This window comes from Choloepus didactylus, chromosome 13 (genome assembly GCF_015220235.1).
Source record: "Choloepus didactylus isolate mChoDid1 chromosome 13, mChoDid1.pri, whole genome shotgun sequence".
Taxonomy (NCBI): Eukaryota; Metazoa; Chordata; class Mammalia; order Pilosa; family Megalonychidae; genus Choloepus; species Choloepus didactylus.
In genome coordinates this window covers 51,062,570-51,084,627 of record NC_051319.1, presented here as the reverse complement: position 1 = coordinate 51,084,627, position 22,058 = coordinate 51,062,570, and the positions used below count along the sequence as shown (strand labels likewise).

The 22,058-nt window shown below is 37.4% G+C and overlaps 1 protein-coding gene across 3 annotated transcripts; it reads left to right on the top strand.

Annotated features, from left to right (window-relative positions):
- Positions 1-865: 865 nt before the first annotated feature.
- STARD4 (StAR related lipid transfer domain containing 4) lies at positions 866-19,964 on the top strand. Of its 3 annotated transcripts, none has more exons than XM_037802076.1 (7): positions 866-1,048; positions 6,416-6,606; positions 7,494-7,607; positions 8,385-8,434; positions 16,129-16,255; positions 17,124-17,238; positions 18,135-19,964. In XM_037802076.1, exons 3-7 carry the CDS (start codon positions 7,503-7,505, stop codon positions 18,362-18,364), a joined length of 627 nt encoding a protein of 208 aa, XP_037658004.1. In that variant the 5' UTR covers positions 866-1,048; positions 6,416-6,606; positions 7,494-7,502; the 3' UTR covers positions 18,365-19,964. The 3 variants fall into 3 exon arrangements, with proteins under 3 accessions (XP_037658004.1, XP_037658005.1, XP_037658006.1); XM_037802077.1 differs by having other exon boundaries at positions 6,413-6,606; XM_037802078.1 differs by lacking the exon at positions 6,416-6,606.
- The last annotated feature ends 2,094 nt before the right edge of the window (positions 19,965-22,058 follow it).

Genomic DNA, 22,058 nt, shown 5'->3' with positions numbered 1-22,058 from the left:
TTAAAAAAACCTATTGAGTGTCATTTATTCTTATTGTAGGTCTATAAAAATGATTAATATGTAACATTGCATTCCTTCCTTTTCTTGGTCTTCAATTTACTTATCCTGTAAATAAAATTTGCAAACAACTTTATTTTTAGTTTTCAGATTTGTGGGGCATCCTTCAGATTGGTGACTTCACAATCACTGGAAAAAATGCTACCCATCTCAAAACAGAAGAAAACCATAACACTTTGTAAGGTTGCTAAAGCAACCTGCCACACCCCTTCTCTTCCATACATGCCAGGTTGTCCTTTGAGCTCTCTTATCTGAGCACCAGGAAAACGTTTGGCGAAGATCGGGTTACACTTTAGCATGACTTCATTTATGAGTTGTACTTCCCAGTGCTCTCCATAAGTCAAGCTAGGCGGAGGCAGAAGGGTCAGTCATACTTGGCCTGGGCGCCTTTTGTTTCACAATTGACTTTCGGTCCTGAGAGGGCTAGTGCAGCTCTGTGACACCAGAATCCTCACAGCTAAAGGCGAATTGGGGCCAGTCTTATCTCTCACTGTCATCATTCACTCCGCCTTTGTGTTCGTATTTCTTCTAGCCTGATTTTGAATTACCTTGAATGGGTTTCATTCACAATTAAACAAACTTCAGCACACCCGACTATGCCAAAACCACAGGGAACTCCACGTCCAGGAAACCCTGGCCGGGCTCCAAACAGCACATACCCACGCGGTATCATTCCATTTCCTGGCAACCAATCAGCGCTCCGCACGCTGCTGCGCCAGCCAATCCAAGCAAGTTCTCATTCCTTCGGCCAACAGCTCCCACCCCCTAGAGCCCATGCATCCACGCTGGAGGGGGTGAGGCTGATGATTCGGCCCACTCTGTCTGAAGAGCTGGGTGCCTTCCAATTGGCTGCGACTGTCAGTGGCTTGGTGTCCATTGGTTACCGCTGGGGAAGCTGACTCCGCTTTTGCGTGGCAGTGTTGCAGAGAGAGGAGAGAGCGGTTCCCGCGCCGTGCGCTTGAGCTGACTTTACGTCCTCGGTTAACCTCAGGTACCTAAAGGTGGAGGCGTGGAGCCGCGAAGGGAGTGGGGCGGTCTGGAAGGAGGGCGACGGGGACGTCCGGGGCGCCCTGCTCCGTGAGTTTTCCTGGAGCTGCTCCTGGCGGTGGGGTGAGGTGGGCGGTCGTGGAGTTTCGGGTCGGCGGGCGTCCGAGCGGGTGCGGACCCCCCAGGTAAGACAGAAAACAGGCCCAGGGAGGAGAAGGGAGTAGCCGGAAGGATCCCAAAGCTTTCACCCCCCATCTCTACACGGCTCACCAGTTTAAGGACGACTTTGCCACCGGCTGGCGTCAGTTTTCTCATCTGTTAAGTGGGGGAGGGACAGTAATAGCTGTTTCCAAAGCCGTGATGAGGATTCATTGAGGTCCTGTCCCTTGAAGGGCGTAGTGCTTCCTCTTTCTTAATAGATGCACAGACAACGCTGGAGCCATCCCTCACACCAGGCTTTGACTGAGATGTTGATGATTAGAGCTAACATTTCCGAGTGCTTAGTTATTTCCAAGTTCTGTAATAAGCTCTCGACAGGTATTATCATGTAATTCCTCAAGAAATTAATGTTGCCATGATCCCTCAATTTGCGATTGAGAAATATACCTGAGGTTTTCGGATTTGGGAGCCAGGACAAAATTTGACAAATTCGACATCGTGCCAGGTTTTCTCTTCCAGCTTGTGATCATCTTCCAACTTTTTACAAGACCTTATGACTCTGGAGTACGATGCCCTACGTTGTAATTCTGCCTACATCACTTATTAGCTGTGTGATCTTGGACAAATGACTTGTGCTTCCTGTTGTTTATTTTCCCTTGCTGTCAATTAGGGATCATAATGGATGAACTTTTAAGGTTATTTATAAGGAGTAAATGAAATAATACATGTAAAGTGTCTAGGAGGGGCAACCACATAGTAATTGATCAATAAATATTAGCTCTTACTATGTTTAGTAGAGGATTGAAACCTTAACGGCTTGAACATCAACTTGAATTCAAACTTAAAGCTGTGATATCGTTAGAATTTAAATGTTGCCCTAAGTATTGCAAAAAATCTCAATGTTGTTGTAAAGCTGTGTCCTAAAATAAGCCAAGGGAAGCCCGTGAAACAGGGTGATCAGTCACATTGCAGAAATATACTTCCTTCATTTTTTCTTTTAAATAGTGAGTTCTTACCATGGGTTTCAAAAATGAGAGGCTACTGCACTTGACTGAGTCAGAAAAGCTAAATTACCAATTAAAGGTTGATTGGAAATGAAGCATAAGCTGAAATTTTGCATTAGGTAGGGGATATTATTTGATTTAAAAGGCCTTGGTCTGCACATCTTGGGGAAAATCTACTGTGGCATGTTAAATTGAAGCTATTCACATAAATGAAAACCATATCAATTGGGTAATGGAAGATTAAACAATTCTGATACTTGGGCTTCTTAAACAAGTGAGTTCTGACTTAGTCTTACTTCATGAGTACAAACAGATTTTTTGGCATTCACTTTTTGTTAGAGGTTAAATTGTTTATTACACTCCGTATTTAATATAGAGCCTGTGGCCCTTTCACTGTGACATGTATTTGAGAATAATTGGAGCTGGACTGGTCAAAGAGTATAGTACTGATAGATGGCCTCAAGACTTTTTTTTTAAATCTGCAAAGATTTCCCATTCTGATGACAGCTGCTGTCACCACCAGTGATCATTTAAAAAACATGAACAATAGGTTAAAGTAAAGGAAAAATGATGCTGATTACCCAGCACTTTGTCATAGGACTGAGGAGAGTATAACCTTTTATGTAGAGCTGTTAGGTTCTGATAAGTTTAAGTGGTGTCCATGCTCCCTGACATGGACAGTGGTGGAGATGGGGCATTTCCTGAGATAAGGTCACGAAAAGGAATAAAAGATTGAATTTGTAAGAAGGAGTTCAGAATGTATTTTAAACGTTATCCTGATACGTTCCATAGATAAGAGATTGCATTCGGGCAAACTGTGCTTTCAATTAATGTGACTGCCCTGTTACATTAAGACAGAGCTGAGTCCTTGGTACCCTCATTCCCACTCTTTCCCCTTGGTTCTGGAATATATTTCCAGAGATGCTCAGTGATGCATGCCCAGACACAGATAGCAGTTTAGACAGTAACCATTATTCTCTTTTGGATACAATCTTGATTTTAAAAATCCTTGCAAGAATTAATTGCTTGGTTAAATATTTTGTTTGCTAAAATTGTGGATTTCAGATTTTACACTTAGTTCCCTTCCTTTCCTACCTCCCACTCTACCACCCTTAAAGAGGCTCATTAATAGTGTTTTAATGTTTTAGTTTTTGTTGTTGCTGTTCAAAGTTTATTTAAAGGGTGGCGTACGTAAACTTGGAGAGCAAAAACTGGGTCATACCCATTTCTTTAGTTTGAGTACCTAGTATGTATTAGATGCTTGGTAAATATTTCATAGTGAACAACCTTGAGAAATTGTGTTTCTTTATTCTAAAGGAAGTTTTAGTCACTATTCATAAGCTTGAGGATGATTGGTATAAATGGACATGGCTTAGGTATCTTGAGATCTTCCACAAGTGAGAATAGTAGCACACTGTTAACACGTTTTACTCTTTCCATTCACTGGGTTCCTACTGCATGCTAGCCATAAGGAGTATACCTTTGAACAAGCCATGTTCTTACCCCAAAAGATCTTATAGTTTTATGGGAGAAGATGACAAATGAAAATTTGCCTTGAGTTGTGAGGAGGAAACATTAGAGGGGAACCTAACCTTGTTTTTAGGGGTAGAGTCCAAGAAAGCTTCCTGGAGGTGATGACATCTAAATTAACAAGAGTAGAAATTAGGCAGGGAAGCTTGGCCAGATGATATAAGGGACTATAAACCCTATTAAAGATTTTGGACTTGATACTTCTTAGTAGGAGTGAATGATTACCAAAACAAACACCTTTAAGTTTTAGATTTCCATCTTTATAGATAACTTTTATTGCTAATTTTTTTCCATGCTGGATTGTCACAAAGATTATGTTTGCCCATGATAACAGTAGCTTTGCATTTCATCTTTCACTTCCATTGAAGAGTTTTTAAAAACCACTCTTATCTGCCAACCACAGCAACCTGGCAGCTGATCTTTTGGGTATAAATGACATCGTTTAATCATAATAATCTCGGTAATAGATACATTAGATTTCTTTTGCAAGTCCTCTCCAAGAACTTGTGCTTGTTTATAACACACCCTTGAGTAAGGTCATTGTACTGGCTATCCAGTTGGCAGTCTCTTAAGTAGAAATGGAGTATATCCCTGACTGGCAGACTTTTTGAATGAGCTCATCCACTTTCAATCTATGAGTAGGAGCTCTACTTATTATACATTTTGTATCACTGATATAGATCCAGAATTCTAAATGATTGAATTTTCTATATAGACTTTCCCATATTGCTATGTAATTTTAATATTTATCTTAATGGCGTGTATGCTCTGCTTTGTACTATTTAAATATTGACTAGAACTTTGTTTTATTTTTGTCATCTATGGTTTTTAGATCAATGGTTTTCAACCCTTGGCTGGAAAACAGAATGATCAGTGAGGCATTTTAAAGGACCTAGATTTCTGGGTTCTACCCCAGACCCACTGAATCAGAATATCTGATAGTTGACCTTGAAATCTAACATCTAAAAATAGCAACAACTACAAAATATGACAAAAGAGATTCTGATGTGTGCATCCATAGCTGAGAATTGTAGCCTTATTCCCCTAGAAGTTTGAGGCTTGAGATTTCATTTATCTTTTCTTGATCTCCTTTTTAGATGTAATTTGATAGTCCATAAATGACACCTTTTCCCCAAAACTCTTTTCTTCTTTAGCCTTTCGGAAGAGTGGAAGGAATAGAGTAGGGAAAAGTAGGAATTATGCTCAAAAAGTGGTGTCCTGGTGCTATAAGACAATGTAGGAACAAATAGTCTTGTTTTGAAGCAAACACACTTTAAGAAATAATATTAAGGATCTACTGTGTGCCAGGCAGTGTTACAGGTGGTGGGTTGTAGTAATGAATAAGACAGACAAGGGCTCCTTCTCTCTTAAGGGTGGGGTGGTCAAAGAGTAGAATAGTAGACCAATAAATAAGTTGATTTCAGACAGTGATAAGCATTATGAAGAAAATTTAAAAAGAATATAATAGTGACTGGAAAAGGTCACATTAAGGACAGGATGTTTAAGCTGAAATTGGCATTATACATTGTTGTTAGTCATGCTAAGATTTGAGTTCTGACAGTCCATGCAGAAGAATAGCAAGTACAGAGACCTAAAGTCAAGGTAAAGCTTGGCATATTAAAGAACAGAAAGAGAACCAGTGGGGTTGCTACACTGTAGACAGTATGATGTGGTGGATAGGTAAAAGAAAGGAATCGAAGATGACCCAAGGCTTTTGTCTTTAGCAGGTGGGTTCAATTACTTTTTTAATGACATATCGTTAAGATTAGGAAGACAAATTAGCAAATGGGGGTAGCAAGAGGAGAAAAAAGATGCCTCTTAGGCATGAAGCTCTAAGTAGGTTTTTGGTTCTGGGACTTTGGAGCTCGTTTGAGAGATTGGGATGGGAGGCAACTATTTGAGAGTTAACAGAATATAGATTAGAGATGAAATGCCTGAGAAAGACTGCAGATAGAGTTTGGACTTGGGACTGAGCCCTGGGGCATGTCAACATCTGGATATTGAGCAGAAAAAGGAGCACCAGCAAATGAGACTAAGGATTAGTAAGTGGGAAGAAAATGAACTAAGTGGTATTACAGATGCCAATAGAAAAGCCATGCTTAAGTATCTGTCAATTGTGAAAAATGCTGCCAAGAGGCCAAGTAAAATGAGGATGGAAAAGTGATTACAGGATTTAATAAAAATGGGGGTTGTTGATGAACTTAACAAGAACTGTTTCAGTGGACTGGTGAGTTCCAATAGCTTGATTGAAATATGTTAAGGAAAGAGTGAGAGATGGTATATAATAATTGTATAAGGTAAATCTCAATTTTGGTTTTAATTATGAATTCAAGTATTTGGTTAGGAAGCAGCAACTAAATTTTTTTTTTTCATTTTTAATGAAGTTACATGTTAACATAATCACCATAATACAGTGGCTTGAACCAATAAAGTCGTTTATTTTGTTCATGAATCTGAGCTAGGCAGGGTCAGCTCAAGGTCTTTCATGTATTTGCCATTGGATGGTGGCTGGGTTTATCACAAAGGCTTCTTCAAGGCACATTCCTGGCCTCTGGGGCTGGGAAAAACTGAGAGCTAGAAATAGCTAGGGATCCTCAGGCATCCCTCTTCTCTTCTTTCTTTCCCCTCCTCCCACTCCTCTCTGGATTCTCCACCCGTGTCTTTGTACATGTCAGCAGCATCTTGCATGGTGATCAAAGGCTCCCAGAGTGACTAACCCAAGAGAAACCTGCAGAAGCTGCATGGACTGTTCTTAACCTAGCTTCAAAAATCACGCACAGTCACGTCTGCCACATTCTTTTCTTCGAGGCAGCCACAAAGGTCCAACTGAGTTCAAGCAGAGGAGATGTAGAGTCCACCTCTTGACGAGGTATGTCAAAGAATTTGCAGAAATGTTTTAAAACCACCACACTACAAATCCCTAATCATTTTGAATTCATTATCTTTCAAGACTAGTAATCATTTCCCTTTTAAAATATTGTTGAACAGTAGCATATCTTTGAAACTGTTAATGATATATTACATTTCTTTATATGTTAAAATTGTTAACTTAAAAATTATAAATCACTAATTTAGGTTGTACTAAAGAAGGTCATTCTGAAGCCTTCATATGACCCCCTTCCTTGCATAGAAACCTCCCTGAAACCTATAAAATTTCATCAAATAAAATAAGATATTGAAACAGTGAAGTTTTTCAAAATTTTGAAAATTTTCAGAGTTCTGTGGCCTTATTCTTAAAGGTATGCAAGAAGAGATTTTCCAGTTACGGTTATCATTTGTTTGTTGGGATGAACCCCAAGTCTGTTAAATAATCAAATAAAAATTTTAAATGGTTGAAGCTCTACATAACTTTTTTAAGGAGTCTATGCCTTGTGTATTATCTTTGTATTGTTGGAAATAGCAATTTTCTTTAAGTTATCTGAATTTCTATAATTTATTCCTTTTTATTGGATTCTGATGAAGAGAAATAGCATTGCTTTTTTTTTTTTTTTTTTTTTTTGACTATGTGAGTAATTTTAATAATAGTCAAAGTTTGTGATTCTCATACCTGGTTATGTGTTGTTCACCTTGGGAGCTTTAAGATAAAAATCTATGCCCAGGTTCTACTCTCAGAGATTCTAATTAGTTGATTTGGGGTGGGTTCAGGCATTAAAAACCTTTTATAGCCCCCCAGATGACTTTAATGTGAAGCCAGATTTGAGACCCACTGCATTAAAGTGTGGTATTTGCTGATGCTAACCTTGATCTTGATAACAGGAAAAAAAAATGGAGAATCTGTCTGACGCTGCTGCTTTTGCGACTGAACTTAAAAACACTCTCATCCACTACCATAGCATTGAAGATGATAAGTGGCGAGTCGCTAAGGAAGTGGTAAATTGGTTAAATTACTTACATTTGGGGTATTGTGTCTAGCCAGTGAATTGGTTGATGACTTTTAAAATGGTATGGAAAAATATGAATAAGAAACCATACCTTAGATAGATATGCAGTTGGTAAATATTTGTGCTGAAAGATTTGGTGATTTAACATCTCACAAAGAAAGAAACATGGTGGTGGTAATCTGGTACCATTTTTATTAGTTCTTTAGCTATTAGACATGAGAATAGATTTATGGCAACAAGAGCTGAAAGAATAGGCTTTTAAGTCAAGTCTTAACTTGTAGTTAAGTGCTCTGGCTATTCTGATATTCAAAGTTATTTGTAAAAAGATCAGGAAAAGATAGAGGCTAATTTAAGGTAGCACTGTCATAATAGATGTGAATTGTTTAATTTTTAAAACGGTGTGAGCAAATCATAATCTAAATGTGTCAGTAATGCTAAATAGATAAGATTGGAAGAGACAAATAAGTGGCCAGTAAGATGGTGCTGTCACTGAATTTTACTGTATCTGAGTCTCATTAAGCTACTGAAAATCTTATTTTAAATGTCTGTAACTTGGGTAAAATGTGAAGAACTTTAGGATAAAGAACAAATTCAAATATCTATCATTTGATGGTATAGATGGTTTAAATACCTTTTATGTATGGCTATGAAAATTTGCCTATTTATTTTAATGCAAAACAAGTGCTCTAGACTTACAAACTTGTCAATTTTGTATCCAGGGATCCACCTATGTAATTGTCACCCTATATTCTTTTTATTTTTCTAGAAAGATGTAACAGTTTGGAAAATACCTTCAGAAGAATTTAGTGGATATCTGTAAGTTAATTCTTGTAGTTTTATATAACTCTTAAGACATGGTTAAACTTCAATGTATACATGATCACTGAATGACAGTAAAATTTAGCTTTTGCTTTCAAGTTTTTAAACTTTCTGAAAAGCAGATCGCTTTGTGGATTCAGAGCCTTAAAAATGTTTATGTCCTTGTAGGCTGAGTTGGTGGTGAGGGGGTCATAATAATATCAAATGAATGATAAAATCTGAATTTCTTAGCATGGTATACAAGACCCTTCTAATATTTTCCTGCATTTACTCAGTGCTCTACCATACTTTATTCTAAGAATTTATTTTAAAAGATCCATCAGAAAGATAATAGCGATTTAGGTACTCACCTGTTCCATCATAGCAATATTTATAATATTAAAAATTGTAAATAACCTGAGTGATTAACAAGTGGAATTTAATTATGATTAAATTAAAAAACATCTGTGATGATTCTATTTTAAAGCCTTTAAAAATCATGTTTTCAAAGATCATTTATTAATATAACAATAAGAAAATGTTCATAATATAAAGTGAGTAAAGCAGAATACTAAGCTGTATTATAGCACAATTGCAGATTGATTTTAAAACATATATTTTTATTTATTAAAATGTTTTTATTTAACACCAAATATTCACCTCTAGATGGTGGTATTATGGGTGATACTTATTTCCTCTTTTTGGTATTTGCTTATATGCAGAAAAAAATATTTTGCCTGTAAGCAGAAAAAAGTATTTTGTTTTCTTAAAGCTAGTACAAGGGAAGACAATTGCCTTTTTTTGTTTTTTAATTTTATTTTGAAATAAATTCAAAGTTATAGAAACAGTTGCAAAAACAATACAAACCCCATACACAGAACTCCAGCATACCCTGACCCCCCGCCCCCATACCCCGATCCACCAATTTGAACATGCTGTCACACCACCATTTCTCTTTCCCTGCCTCCCTCCCTATCATCCATCATCTATTGCTCTGTCTTCTGAACATATGAGAGCTAGCTGCACACATCCTTGAACAAACACTATAATTCACATATACAATTTCCATGAATAAGGACACTCTTTTATTCAATCCCATTAAGCGCAGCTAAGAAGTTCAAGAAATTCAACATTGATACAAAGCTTACATTCTATATTTCCCTTTTTTTTTTCTTACGTCTCAACCATGTCTCTTTGAGCCTCCTGTCCTCTATCCTCAGATCCCATCCAGGATCATCCTTGGCATTCAATTGTCATCTATTTAGACTGTTTTTTTTTTTTTTTTCTCTCAAATGTGGAAACATATATACAGCCTAAATCTTCCCATTCCACCCCCTCCGTAGCATTCCATTAGTGGAATTAATCACATTTAGAATGTTGTAATGCTATCACCTTCCCACCATCCATTACTAGAAATTTCGCTTCACCTCAAACAGCAACCCTACACTCATTTCTTAACTCCTCATTGCCCCTTTCCCCACTTTGCATAACCCATACTCTACTTTTCATCTCTATGGTCATATTCTCTGATAATTTCTTTGTGTTTACTGTGGGGCTTAAAATTAACCTCTAAAATCCATAATAATCTTGTTTTTCTTTAGGAAGTAAATGGAGTTACAAATCAAAAATTATTGACTTCTATTTGTATTCCATTGTGGTCAGAGAATGTGCTTTGAATATATTCAATTGTATGTTTTTTTAAATTTATTGAGGCTTGTTTGATGTCCCAGCGTATGGTCTATTCTGGAGAAAGATCTGTGATCACTAGAGAAAAATGTATGTCCTGGTGATTTGGGATGTAAAGTTCTGTATATGTCTGTTAAAATTCTCTGTATCTCTCCTTCCTTTGTGTCTCTGTTGGTAGGGCTCCCTTTAGTATCTGAAGTAGGGTAGGTCTTTTATTGGCAAGATCTCTCAGTGTTTGTCTGTGAAAAATTTAAGCTCTCCTTCAAGTTTGAAAGAGAGTTTTGCTGGATAAAGTATTCTTAGTTGGAAATTTTTCTCTCTCAGAATTTTAAAGATGTCATGCCACTGCCTTCTCACCTCCATGGTGGCCACTGAGTAGTCGCTACTTAGTCTTATGTTGTTTCCTTTGTATGTGGTGAATTGGTTTTCTCTTGCTGCTTTCAAAACTTGCTCCTTCTCTTCAGTATTTGAGAGTGTGATCAGAATATGTCTTGGACTGGGTTTGTTTGGATGTACTCTATTTGGAGTTCGCTGGGCATTTATGCTTTGTGTGTTTATGTTGTGTAGAAGGTTTGGGAAGTTTTCCCCAACAATTTCTTTGAATACTCTTTCTAGACCTTTACTCTTCTCTTCCCCTTCTGGGACACCAATGAGTCCTAAATTTGGAAGTTTTATTTTAACTATCGTATCCCTGAGATCCATTTTGATTTTTTCAATTTTTTTCTCCATTCTGTCTTTTGTTCTTTCATTTTCTGTTCTGTGATCCTCTAGGACACTGAGTAGTTGTTCAACTTCCTCTAATCTTGTATTATGAGTATCCAGAGTCTTTTTAATTTGGCTAACAGTTTATTTCCATAAGGTCTTCTGTTTTTTTATTTACTCTTGCAATTTCTTCTTTATGCTCTTCTAGGGTCTTCTTTATGTCCTTTATATCCTGTGCCATGTTCTTCTTCATGTCCTTTATATCCTGTGCCATGCTCCTGTTCTTTAATTGTATTTCTTCGATTAATTGTGCCAAGTACTGTGTCTCTTCTGATATTTTGATTTGGGTGTTTGGGATTGGGTTCTCCATATCTTCTGGTTTTATCATATGCTTTAAGATTTTCTGTTGTTTTTGGGCTCTTGGCATTTGTTTCGCTTGATAGGGTTCTTTCAAGTTATAAAAAATACCAATCTAATTTTTCAGATCTACAACTTGGTGGCATGAACTTTCTGTAACTAAACAGCAGATGGCATCTGCGAGTCACCTATTCCCCTCGACAGTTCTCCTCAACTTTGTGGTGTGTGGGGAAATGATTCTTGTGGGGTTCAATTGGTGAACTCAGTTTGGGTGTGTTGTTGGTGCTGTCTGCCCTGAATGTGGGGCGTGTGTCTGGGTGGTTAGGGAGGCAGGGCAGCTTTAATAATCAAACCTCCCAGGTGTTCCTGGAGATTCAAGGCTGTTGCAAGAGTCTAAGCCTTCATTTCAGTTTTGCCCCAGATTTTTTCTGCCGCTGACCCACAAGTCCCCGGCATTGACGTAGTGTCCCTCAGTTCTCCGAGCAGGTGCCCCTTCTCAGCTGTGATCTTCCAGGACCTCTGCTGAGGGAAGGTTGTGCTACATCAGGGGAAGCCCCGGGCTGCTGGGCCATGCAGGGGCGCTCCCAGCCTGATGCAAAGATGGCTGAATGGGGCATCTCAACCCCCCACTCTTTTCGCACAGCTCCGCCTTCCCAGCTCCGGGAACTAGCTGTGTGTGCACCCAGGGCAGCTGTCCATGGCTGATATTGTGGCATGTGCACAGTGCCGTGGGATACACTCCCCGTCACACTGGGTTTCCTAGTGTGGCTCTGGGCTGTGGATCTGGCCCAGGGCAGGAGTGTCTCCAGTCCGCCGGGGAGCCGGCTGCAAGCAGCGCGATTTCTTTCTCCTTTTGGCTCTCCCCTCTGCCTCCCTGGCCCTGAGGGAATCAGCAGTGGTCTTATCCTCCACGCCAGACACCAAGAGGTTGGCACAACCTGCTCCTGCTGTGCTATACTGCACGGTTCTCGCCGTTGTAACTGCAGCTGCTCCTGGGTTTTTTTTGTTAAAAGAACTAGTCTGTCTCCAAACTCCAACCCCTGGTTTCCCCACACCACTGCGTGGCCGCGGGACTTTCAGCCGGCTTACTCACTCGTTTCAGAATGCAGACTCTCGGTTTCACCAAGTGCATGGTCCCTGTGGTTTTAGCAGACCTTGCCCAGCTGGTGCATCGCTAGAACTGGTGTTCTGGGTCACTTTCTGGTTTTTACCTAGTATTTTTCACGGAGATATTTTTTTGCCCTGTCTCACCTAGCTGCCATCTTAGGTTCTGACAATTGCCTTTTTTTTTCTTTTTTTTAAATCTTCATTTTATTGAGATATATTCACATACCATGCAGTCATACAAAACAAATTGTACATTCGATTGTTCACAGTACCATTACATAGTTGTACATTCATCACCTAAATCAATCCCTGACACCTTCATTAGCACACACACAGAAATAACAAGAATAATAATTAAAGTGAAAAAGAGCAATTAAAGTAAAAAAAAACACTGGGTGCCTTTGTCTGTTTGTTTGTTTGTTTGTTTCCTTCCTCTATTTTTCTACTCATCCATCCATAAACTAGACAAAGGGGACTGTGGTCCTTACGGCTTTCCCAATCCCATTGTCACCCCTCATAAGCTACATTTTTATACAATTGTCTTCGAGATTCATGGGTTCTGGGTTGTAGTTTGATAGTTTCAGGTATCTACCACCAGCTACCCCAATTCTTTAGAACCTAAAAAAGGTTGCCTAAATTGTGTGTAAGAGTGCCCACCAGAGTGACCTCTCAGCTCCTTTTGGAATCTCTCTGCCTCTGAAGCTGATTTCATTTCCTTTCACATCCCCCTTTTGGTCAAGAAGATGTTCTCCATCCCACGATGCCGGGTTTACATTCCTCCCCGGGAGTCATATTCCACTTTGCCAGGAAGATTCACTCCCCTGGGTGTCTGATCCCATGTAGTGGGGAGGGCAGTGATTTCACCTTTCAAGTTGGCTTAGCTAGAGAGAGACGGCCACATCTGAGCAACAAAGAGGCATTCCGGAGGAGGCTCTTAGGCACAATTATAGGGAGGCCTAGCCTGTCCTTTGCAGCAATAGTCTTCCCAAGGGTAAATCCTGTGGTAGACGGCTCAACCCATCAAACCACCAGTCCCCTATGTCTGTGGTCATGTTAGCAACCATCGAGGTGGGGTAGGCCAATACCCCTGCAGACAGTTGCCTTTTGTAATTGGAGTAAGATGAAACTGCTGACCCCACTTAGTATGTACAGAGTGTTCAGAAGTATAATACCAAAGATAGCATTTCCAGAAAGATGAATTTATTCCAGGATTTATAAGGGTAGGGAAACTGGAGTTAGATTAAGCATTATGGACAAGGGTGAAAGTTAATGCTGTAGATTAGTGATTCCCATTGGGGCTTGAAAAGTGTTTAAAAATTGCCAAAGGGGCACTATGCTTGGGGGGTTTTGAAAACTCTTTATGGAAGAGTTAATATTTGAGCTGAGCTTTAAAGGAAGAGTAAGTGTTTCCCAGGGAATGAAGAGCTGGTTCATGTTCCAAGCAGAGGGAATTGAATCTATTACATAAACAAAAGTGGTGCAGCACACTTTAGGTAGTTCATTTAGGAAAGTAGGCGTTGTATTTGCATAGCTAGCACTTGGAGTATGGGGTAGGGAGATCATGTGTCCCAAGGGTTTTTTAATGCTAATCTAAGGAATTCAAAATCCTTTTTGTCCTCTACCCAACCCCAGTCCTACCCCTAGGTTACCAAAGAATTTTATTTTACGCTAATAACACTGTGAAAGATGAAAATGACAATGGAGAGGTTAGAGAGGAGGTTTTACCCTGTGGAATCCATGGCTAGCTTCTTGGTGTTTCCTGAATTTGTATAGAAAATTTTGTGACTTTCTGTATTTTTCTCAGGAGGGATCTGTGACTTTTATCAGATTTCTTAAAGGGCTATATGCACAAAAGAAGTGCAAACTAGAAACTGATGCAGTGTTGAGTTGGACACAGAGTGTCCATGGGAGTTGAAAGAGACGAATCTGAAAGAGACTTGATGATAATGGTGGTGAGGATGAGGATGATTATGATGATTGTGAGGATAACTAACATTTATTGAGTGCCAGGTATTGATCTAAATACTTTAAATTTAGGAAATTATCTTGATAAAACCTGGTGACTGATTAGTTCTGACTGTGAAAGTGAAACTAAGAGAAAAAGAAGAATCAAACTGAATTTGAATCTGATTTGGGTGACTGGACTAATTTGTGTTACCCTTCAAGTTAGAGAACACAGGAAGGAAGATCAGATTTAGGGTGTGGGATATAATATAAGTTTGGGCTTGGGATACTGATAACATGAATAAACACCTTCAGATGCTTTTTTCTTTTTTTAAAGAAATGTTACTGATAGAGATGGAGCCAGTGTTTCTACTTCCCATCTCATTTCCCTTTCCCTTCTTCCCTCCCCAGAGGTAACTACTATTCTGAAGACTTCTATTATTTCTGTTTTATACTTTGACCATGTATTTATATATCCATTTATATGTTTTTCATATTCTCATGAATATATATGTACCCTTTAGTAATTTGCTTTAAATTTTTTTACTCAATATTAGGTTTTAAAGATTTAGCCATGTTGTATATGAACATCTATTCTTTGACTTGTATACCACACTGTGTTTATCTATATTTGCACATTTGCCTATAGATAGATTTTGAGGTTGTTGGCATTCTTTCTTATAAAATACAATGCTATAGTAAACCTCTTGGTACATGTCACCTATGCACACTATGTGACTTTTTCAGGTGTGTACCTATAATTAAAATTCCTGGGTCATAGGGATATGCATCATCCAATTTTACTGTACATTGCCAAATTGCTTTCCAAATTGGTGGTAGTAGCTTGAGATTCCTCATTTCTTTCCATTTGGTGCTTGTTATTCAGTTTTTAATCTGTCATTCTGAGGGATATGAGGTGGTATGTTGTTAGTATTTGCTTGAAGTTGAGCATCTTTGGTAAATTTATTGACTTTTTAGGTTTTCTTTTCAGTATCTTAACACATCCTTTGCCCATCTTTTCTTTGAACTTTTTATCTTTTTATCATTGGTTTATAGAAAGTATTCATATATTTTCTAAAATAATTCTGTCTGTTTTATATTTATTGCACATATCTTTTCCCAGTCTGTGGCTTGTTTTTAAAAATTTTTCCTTCTGTTTTCATTTATGATATGTGTGTTTTGAATTTTAATCAATCTTTTGCATTATTTGTGTTTTTTTGTGTGTGTTTTATAAATTCAAGAAATCCTACTGCTGAGGTCACAAAGACGGTCTCATATTTCTTTTTTGCAAGTGTAAAAATTTTGCATTTTAGATAGAGGTCTTTAATCTATCTAGAATTGCTGTTTTGAATAGTGTGAATCAGGGATCCAATTTTTATGTTTTCCATAAAGATAACAGTTGAATCCAAGTACCATTCATGAAATAGTATATCCTTTCCCCACTGATTTGTAAGGCCACCCCTGAAGTATGTCAAGTTCTGATATTTTCATGAATCAGGTCCTAGTGTTGTGTTCCATTGGACTACTTTTCTATTCTTAATAAAAAGTTTTTAAAAATCAGGGTAAAGGTATGCTTATGTTAATAACATGTTAAAGGATAAGTGAGGAAAGAAAAATACAAAAATAAATGGCAGCACTGCAGTGTACTGTAGACTGTTTTTGGCTATACCATAATATAAAGGGATTTTCTTAGGTTCTTGACATGTTATAACCTTTCTTTGTCTCATTAGATTTGAGGACAAAAAGGTATATTTGAAATAGATAATGAAATAAATAATCGATAGAAAGGTTTTGGGGATTTACTCTCTTTAAAATATGTCTTCATTTACTTTTACTCCTTCTAAGTTAGCTCTGAACTGTGAGAGCATGCTGACATTTCATTCTAATAGCATTTGGCTTTAATTTTGTTTCCCCAGCTACAAAGCCCAAGGTGTTATAGATGATATTGTCAATAGCATAATAGACCATATACGCCCAGGGCCCTGTCGCTTGTATTGGGACAGCTTAATGACTTCAATGGATATTTTGGAGCACTTTGAGGAGGTATCTGATTAGAAACATCATTTCAGACTGTGTGTGTGTGTGTGTGTGTGTGTGTGTGTGTGTGTGTGTGAAAGAAAGAGAACATGTTCACACTTGTATTCATTGTATTCCTTGTTTTGAGAATAAGTAGTCATGGGAAAGATCTCACAGGGGAGTTCTGTGCTGCCTCTTAAAAAACTTGAGTTTCCTCCTATTAATTAATGAGTGTCAGAACAGAGTTTGTTTTCCACAGTAGCTGTACCCTCGTTGCTTAAGAACATCATTAGCATCTTCAAATGTAAAACTTTTTTGTTGAGGTTCTGAAATATGAAATTCTAAACTCTGTCATATTTAGGATTCTAGGTAAATGTATATAGATACTCCATTAATATTAAACCAACATCAAAGGCCAAAGATAAAAATGCCACCTTAGGCATTAGAGAATTATGTAACCAAAGTGCCTTGCTCTTTTTTTCTGTTTTTCTTAATTTATTTCTTGCCATGTTTGAATTTCTTTTTTAAAACATTTGATATTTTAGTCAAAGTATTAGTGCATTTTATCTTAAACCCCTAAAACAGTCTATATCACCTACTTCCATGTGAGATACAGAGGATACAAGTCAACTGTAGTGAATTAGAGATTTGAAAACTGAGTAACTTGCCTCTCTGTATTTTGTTTATTTATCTTCTTCATGTCTAAACAGTAGCAGTGAGGTTTAGAAGAGAGTTCTAAACCTGTTGGAATTACTATAAGAATTGTTACTAGTAATATTTATGAAATACTTTACATGAATATTAGTTGTTTACTGAAGATTATGTTATGACATACGAATTCTATGTGTATGTTTCCTAGAGTGGTGACAGCTGTCTTCCCTCTCCTCTCTTCCAGAATTGCTGTGTGATGCGTTATACCACTGCTGGTCAGCTTTTCAATATAATTTCCCCAAGAGAGTTTGTTGATTTTTCCTATACTGTGGGCTATAAAGAAGGACTTTTATCCTGTGGTAATGATCTGAAAACCTTATACTTGTTTTCATTTTGTTTTAAATATTTGACTTTTCTTGGCTGAATAGTTTTTTCCATGTGAGATATATTTTCACCCTCATGGATACTGTGCATCACTAAGATTTGTTTACAAATGCTAAATCCTAGGGAGTAAAATAACATTATCAAGACGGGTTTTGAAATCTTTCTGATAAGTTTTTGGTCCCAGTTACATGACATCCTCCTGGACACTACTAACAAATATGGATCATCTGACTGCCCCCAAGAAGGGGGTCCAGTAAATGGATTTTCTTCTAACCTACTCTCAGAAAACAACCTCTTGGTCATAGATAGGGAAAATAGAGTTGTTATGTTTTGCATATTCTTCCTTACTTAAGCTATGTAATATTTTTTTTTCAAGATTAAAAATACTGTCATTGAAAGGCTCCTGCTTTCTAAAATATACCCATAGATAATTTAATTTTTTTATGTATAGTAAATATTTGAAATGATGGTTATAGGTATTCCTCTACTTGATTACTTATTAACCAGCTCATACCAAAGTTGGAAAAGATGGTACCTGTGGGGAATAGTGGTGGTACTCTAGGTTTGATCATTGGCACCTTGAGGCCTGGTTGCTACAGCCAAGAGTTATAGTTTCCAAGGAGTTACCAAGATGATATGATGTAATATACTCTGAAGGGATTAGAACTTTCCCCATTACCTGTCTTCCAGCCCTCCATCACAATTCCACTTGATAATTATTTTTTTCATTCTGTCACTCTCGGGGCTTAATTTTCTTCTAAATGGATAAGAAGAAAAACATTTAAACAAGAATCTGGTAATAATTTTTGTAGAGTTTTAGGCAAATGTCAGTCATTGTTATTAATAATGTTATTTTAAAATTGCCTTGTAGGGGTAAGTCTTGACTGGAATGAAAAGAGACCAGAATTTGTTCGCGGATATAATCATCCTTGTGGTTGGTTCTGTGTTCCACTTAAAGACAGTCCAAACCAGAGTCTTTTGACAGGCTATATTCAGACAGATCTGCGTGGGATGATTCCTCAGTCTGCAGTAGATACAGCCATGGCAGGCACTTTAACCAACTTCTATGGTGATTTACGAAAAGCCTTACAGAAGACATAGTATGTGCAAACCGCAGTATCATGGCCCCCTGAATCAGCTCTTCCTCTCTTCTGCTTAGCCTGTAGAAAAACTGGAGATGTTTTTGGTTTCATAGTGCAATATTTAATTTTATTCCTAAAGTAAATAGTTGTCTAAGAGAGGGTATTTCAATTTTATTGAATAGTTATTTGCACATTGTTTTGTATGGCATGTGTCTAGGAATGGAGACTATGCACTGAGATCTACAAAGGAGTGATATATTCCTCTGATCCAGTTTCTTAAGAAATTGAGTAGTGCCTCAGTATGAATATTTTAGTTGCTTGGAAATATGGAGAAAGCACAAGCTTTATGCTGTTCAATTAAAATCATTTATTTGAGAGCTTTATGAAAATTTTATAACATTTTAATGTTTTTTGGAAGTCAAATGTAAGTGCTTTACTTCTGGTGTGCTCTATGAGTTTGGCAGTAGCTTGGACAAAAGAAAAAGTCCTCTATTTTTTTTATAAGGAAGAACTTCATTATCAGTTGACTTGTACAACTCAAAGTATTGAAGAGCCATAAATAAGAAAAAAGTTAAATATCGTAATAACTACAAATACAATTCAAATGCAACTCAGTTTTGATATATAGATTGCATTCTATTGTGGATAGCTTTAAAAACATTTGTATAATTATGAACATTTATTTTGGGATTCTTGAGAACATTTGTTCGTGAACATGGCAGTGCAAAAAATGGGCAAATATGTGCTGGAGATGTCATATTGAATTGGGCAGAATTCTGCATTCTTTGAAATGGCTTGTGGTATCATATAATCACTAGTAGTCATCTCTTTAGAAAGTCAAATTCAGTGAATGTTCTGTACATTTCAGTTTTAAAGGTGTCACTCAGCATTCACAGTTGTAATGGAACTCTGGTCTGGAACCATAACAAATGTATTCTTACATTTATCCAAATGCCTAAACAAGTCATTTTATAATAACTCGGGCTTGATCCTGCTTTAGATTCCTAACTGGATTTACCTAATTCTTTGGCTATTGAACTATCCACCTAATTAACTTCTAAAATGAGAACTTGAGGCAACTGTTTGTCTCTGCAAGTCTTCATGTGTATTTATATGTTTGTGTGCATACACATATTTTATTATCCGTAAAGTGAGTTTTGGTGTTCAGTGTCAGGTTTTTTGTTTAGTTTTGTTTTTTGGTTACTATGGGATAAAGTGAGCCAGTGAGCCCTGGAAATACTTATGTGCTAGACAGTCTGCAAAAAGCCCAAAAGTGTATTGTGGTTCCAAAGTGCATGAAGGCTTGATTGTGTTTTAGTTTATTGTGTTTTCCTGAATGTAAAGAAAGAATGAGTCATAGCTCTTCAGATTCATTTTGACAAAGTAGAGAGAGTAGAGCTGTTTTTTGTTTTTGTTTTTATTTGTTTAGTTGTTACAGAGATGATGGTGTTCAAACACAAAAGATGATAGCATCATAATATCCATGGTGAATAGTATTGTTCTAGTTTGCTAATGCTGGAGAATGCAAAACACCAGAGATGGATTGGCTTTTATAAAACGGGGGTTTATTTCGCTACACAGTTACAGTCTTAAGGCCACAAAGCATCCAAGGTAACACCTCAGCAATCGGGCACCTTCACCGGAGGATGGCCAATGGCGTCTGGAAAACCTCTGCTAGCTAGGGAGGCAGCTGGCGTCTGCTCCAAAGCTCTGGCCTCAAAACGGCTTTCTCCCAGGACGTTCCTCTCTAGCAAGCTTGCTCCTCTTCAAAACATCACTCCCAGCTGCACTCAGTGAATTTTCTCTCTCTGAGTCAGCTCATTTATGTAGCTCCACCGATCAAGGCCCACCCCGAATGGGTGGGGCCATGCCTCCATGGGAACATCTCATCAAAATGATCATTACCCACAGCTGAGTGGGGCACATTCCAAGCAAATCTAACCAGCACCAAAAATGTCTGCCCCACACAAGACCACAAAGATAATGGCATTTGGGGGACACAATACACTCAAACCGGCACAAGTATCATAATTTTTAGATTGAAAAATAACTTGTTTCATGATCTGGCCAAAGTGGTGCATAAACAGATGATCCTATATTAACTTGAAGCTTGTTAGTCACCATTGTCTTTTTCTAAATTGTAACTTTTGAGTTGCTGGATCTCCATGTTCCTTTTTTTCTTGTGCTAGAGGAAAAGAAAACTGAACATTTTATTTTCAGTTTCCCACAGCAGTTGTTAAATATTAGTTTTGCTTTCTTCAATTTTCTTTCATTTGCTTTTATGAGTGTAGAGTAGGTAGTCTCCTATATTCCATTTTTCTGTCTAGGATGGTGAAATACCAGCAGGTGCCCAATTACAGGGTACCCAGCTTGGGTGAGGGATTTGGAACAAGGGGTATCATTATATGGTTATCACTCCCGGTCCTGCGTGCCCTTAATGGCAAATAAAATGCCCACTTTCAGCTACTCTAGTATTCTCTTTATCCTTGTCAACTCATACTTCCAATGAGTAATTATGTATTCCACTGTTGAATGTGGCCCCACTGCAGATAAAATGACCCTTATGGGAAAATTTTTTTTTGCACTATTTAATCATATAGTGAATTGAAAGATTATTTTTGAAGTACTTAAAACTTACATGCAGCTTCCAGATGACACTTCAGATCTGCTGGACTCTAGCCTTGTACTTTTTTTTGTTAAACGGTTTTAACGAGGTATAATTTGTATACCATAAAATTTATCCATTTAAGAACACAGTTTAATGATTTTTTTCCCTATATATTTATCAAGTTATGCAACCATCACCACAATCTAGTTTTAGAACATTTCCATCACCCCAAAAGATCCCTTTTGCCTGTTTGCAGACTTGCATCTTATCAAACTTTAGCACAGTCATCAGTATTAAGTGACTAGGTTTTGTTTGATTTTGTCTTTAAGAATAGAAGTGTACTTGATTTTTAAGCTCAGGAATCTTTTGGTAATGTGTTAAAAATGTTATCTCAAATACCATCATCATATACAACTTTAACTATGTGTATTAGGATTGCTATTAACATATAATTGAGTGTTGCTTCTGTAGTAGTGCAGTAGAATAGAAAAATGTGAACTATATATCATTTTAAATTCTTTAGCAGCCACATTAAATAATGAAAAAGAAATGGATAAAGTAAATTTTAATAATGTATTTTATTTAGTGCAATATATCCAAAATATTATTATTTCAAAATGTAATCAATGTAAAAAATTATTGAAATAGTTTACATTCTTTTGTACTATTTCTTTGAAGTCTGGTGTGTATTTTACTTAGACTAGCTCCATTTTAAGTGCTCATTAGCCACATGAAGCCAGCTGCTACTGCATTGAACAGCACAGTTCTATGCATATGTATTAATTTTTCTTGGTATAATTTAAAGTAGAAAAGATTTCATGGAATTATTCTTTTAAGTAGAAATCTTTTCTGGTCTTTGGAGACTTCAGTGTTGTTAAATGGGACTTTTGAACTTTAAAAATAAGTCAGTAGTTGTCAATAATTATAGATGAAAGATATTTTCCTTCTGAGATGATGAACTTTTGATAGGGCAGTTGCTGAAGTGAAAAGAACATAATCTGCCTTGTATGTGGTTGATCATTTCCTATGAGCTAGTTCATATTAGAAACACATGAATAGGAAATACTTGGCATAGTACAATATAATACATGGTCCCTACTTTCTT